This window comes from Scomber japonicus, chromosome 2 (assembly GCF_027409825.1).
Source record: "Scomber japonicus isolate fScoJap1 chromosome 2, fScoJap1.pri, whole genome shotgun sequence".
Taxonomy (NCBI): domain Eukaryota; kingdom Metazoa; phylum Chordata; class Actinopteri; order Scombriformes; family Scombridae; genus Scomber; species Scomber japonicus.
The window spans coordinates 4,311,771-4,315,052 of record NC_070579.1 but is presented as its reverse complement, the minus strand read 5'-3'; the positions used below and the strand labels follow the sequence as shown (position 1 = coordinate 4,315,052).

General features: G+C 44.1%; 1 protein-coding gene across 1 annotated transcript; it reads left to right on the top strand.

Annotated features, from left to right (window-relative positions):
- Positions 1-1,830: 1,830 nt before the first annotated feature.
- Positions 1,831-3,036, top strand: b3gnt2a (UDP-GlcNAc:betaGal beta-1,3-N-acetylglucosaminyltransferase 2a). Its single transcript, XM_053339306.1, has one exon. The coding sequence runs from the start codon at positions 1,831-1,833 to the stop codon at positions 3,034-3,036; it is 1,206 nt and encodes a 401-aa protein (XP_053195281.1).
- The last annotated feature ends 246 nt before the right edge of the window (positions 3,037-3,282 follow it).

The window sequence follows — 3,282 nt, the reverse complement described above, 5'->3', positions numbered from 1 at the left end:
TGGCAGACTTGACCTGTAACGAACTCTGCCTGATATAAACAGGCCTGTTCATGTTCTTATTATAGACACTCCTATTAGACCTCATTTGTCTTGGCCTCTCTGAGCTGATGCTGTACTGTGATAACATAATCCTCTACAGCTGAGACTATTGAAGCTGCTATTTAAACATAAAGCCAAAAACAACCTAGTTTATTGCAACACTTGAATGATATATTATACCTTTTCTGATTTCAGATGGAACCAGAAACAACCAGCTTCTTCCTCTTGGAGTCGTCTTCTTCCACACTGCAGCTCGTCCACATGAGTCCAGCAGAGGTCTTCGTTTCCCCCAGAACCAACTGACAATGCTTCGCTACCCCGGACCGGTACGTACAGTAATATTTAAGTGAGAATACTCTGCATGATGAGGTGTTGATGGTTTGTCTCAGATGTATGAGATCCATCTTTAGCTTCATTGACTAAAGAACACCTGTTGAATACTGGCCACTAATGTTAAATATACTGGAATTTACTAAAATGTGTATATTGCATTGCATTGCAATATTTGCATTGTCTAGTACTGTTGCCTCATATAAAGGGGCGAAGGTGTTACAAAACGTTAAAAGGGATGTTGAGGAACTAAATTATCTGAATGAAAAAGGTGAAAAACATTAAAAGATAACTTAAAATGAAGCAAAATAATATCTGGAGCCTTAAAACAAGCTACCACCTACTCTCCTCCCCGCTCATTGACTAGCCTGTTTCACACAGATAGTCACACTTGAGTCACTTTTAGAAAAATGAATATTCAAATAAGCTTTTAAGCTATACTGCAGGACTTTTACATATAAATGAACGTCCGTTGCATTCAAGCCTTTGCCGAATGACTTCATGAAATGCTGATTTAAGCCAATCACAGCCAGGTAAGTTCTTTTTAAATTCACAAAATTAAACCTGAGCCATATTAAATATAGAGCTGGAACAATGAATTTGTTAGTTTCAGTAAACTCCACATGTTTAGGTTTTGGACAAAATTTAAAGATGTCGGCGCACAGGTGGTCGAGTGGTTAGAGCGCATGCCATATACGCAGCCGACCCCGGTTCGAATCCCAATCGGAGGTCCTTTGCTGCATGTCACACCCCCCTCTCACTCCCATGTTTCCTGTCGGTCTACTGTTAAATAAAGGCGTCTGTGCCAACAAAATCTTAAAAATTTTTTTTAAAGATGTCTCCTTGAGCTTTGAGAAACATTTTCTTACATAATCTGGACCAAACAACTAAAATCGATAAAATACCAAGAATGACTAAGATTAACTGTAGTTTGTTTTCCATACTGTAAATCTAGTGACATCAAGTGGCGTAACTGTTCATTTCAACAGTGCACCATAATATGTTTGTGCCTGTTTTTGTCTGTGCAGGCAGTAAACAATGACAGTGTCACAGACCGGTGCCAGTAAACTTGTGTCATGTGCACAGCTGAATTGGAAACGTGTGATTCCTGTCTGTCAGTGCTGAAGGGAAGAGGCGGAGGGAATGAGAAAAAACAATGTTCATGGGCCCATTCCTGCAGGATTAGGGATGAAAATGTGGCCTTGTATGCAGCCGGTCTGAGCTCTGAAAACAAACGGGGGTGAAATCAAGCTTCCAGATTTTTCCTCTGTTTATAGCTGCTAAAGGCTTAAGGGTTCGATCTAGCTGTTTCTATGTTTCCAAATGTTCCTTTATATCCCGGCTTTGTTGTAAGTCTGCCTTTTGGGACCATGATGCTCACAGTTTTAGCCTGTATGTTGTTGGTTTTCAGTCATTTTTCTTCACTTGTCGCCCTGTGTGTAGACGCAGAGAGGGAGCAACATGCCTGCGCCTCGCCGGAGAGGGAGGGGGTTCTGGGTGATGATGACTTTCAACCTCTTTCTCTGCGTCCTGATGTGTGTGTCGTGGAACCTCATGCATGGCAAAAACAGACAATCTAAGATTCGAATCCCATCCAAGAGGTTTTGGCAACGGCAGATATTGAGCGAATCCTTCTGGAACAAGGAGCAGCAGCGCTTGGACTTCATTCACAACCCCATCGTCACTTCCGTGCTCTCCAGCGACTCCCTTATCGAGCTGCCAGATTGGCTGAACGACACCGGGCCACTCAACCCCTGTGAACCAGACTACAGAGTCGCCACACAAGTCTCAGACTACAACACCTTACCGCAGCTCTTTCGGGATTTCCTTTTGCACATGCGCTGCAGGACTCACCCCATGCTGATTAATCAGCTCCACGTGTGCGACGAAAGACCTTTTCTGCTGCTGGTGGTCAAGTCACTGATGCCGCACTTTGAACGGCGGCAGGCTATCCGTGAAACATGGGGACGGGCGGGTGTCTTAGCCAATCAGACTGTGGCAACGGTTTTCCTGCTAGGCAACGCCATGTCCACAGACCACTTCCCAGACCTGCTGGGGATGCTGGGACATGAGGCGAAGCTTCACGGAGACCTCCTCCAATGGGACTACAGGGATACTTTCTTTAACCTCACCCTGAAGGAAGTCCTCTTCCTTGAGTGGTTCAGCACACACTGTCCCCAGGCTCAGTACATCCTGAAGGGAGACGATGATGTCTTTGTCAACACCTTAAGGATTATTGATTTCCTGGAAGGTCTGCCAGAGGCCAAGGCTAAGGATCTGTTCATTGGGGATGTTATCAGCAATGCCGGCCCGCACAGAGACCGGAAACTCAAGTATTTTATCCCAGAAAGTGTATTTGTGGGACTGTACCCGCCTTATGCAGGGGGCGGAGGATATTTGTACTCTGGTGATGTAGCGCTACGTCTTTACAATGCAACCCAGCAAGTGGTTTTGTATCCTATTGATGATGTCTATACAGGGATGTGCCTGAAGAAGCTGGGCCTGGCACCAGAGAGTCACAAAGGCTTCAAGACATTTGACATTGAGGAGAAGTACAGGTCCAACTACTGCATCTACAGGAGTCTGATGCTGGTTCACAGCCGGACACCGCAGGAGATGTTGACGATCTGGCCGTGGATTGTCAATCCTGAGCTGGACTGCCTGTGAACACCTTCATTCATTTCTGTGTAATCTGTTTGCACTGTTTACTTTGTAAAGCATATTCACCACCTTTTTGACTGTTAAATCCTCAAGTCCAAGCAAACCTCTGTATTAGTATTTAAAAGTCATCAAAATAATTAAAAAAGTTGTCAATATGAGTTAATTTATCTGCTGTTTTCTTTTCTACAAGCTGTAGTGTAGTCTTGTAAAAGAAGGCATTTGTTCTCAGAAACATGCATATTACATGATCCC

What these genes read in the sequence shown, in the direction of transcription:
- b3gnt2a (XM_053339306.1), top strand. Translation starts at nt 1,831, where the DNA reads ATGCCTGCGCCTCGCCGGAGAGGGAGGGGGTTCTGGGTGATGATGACT.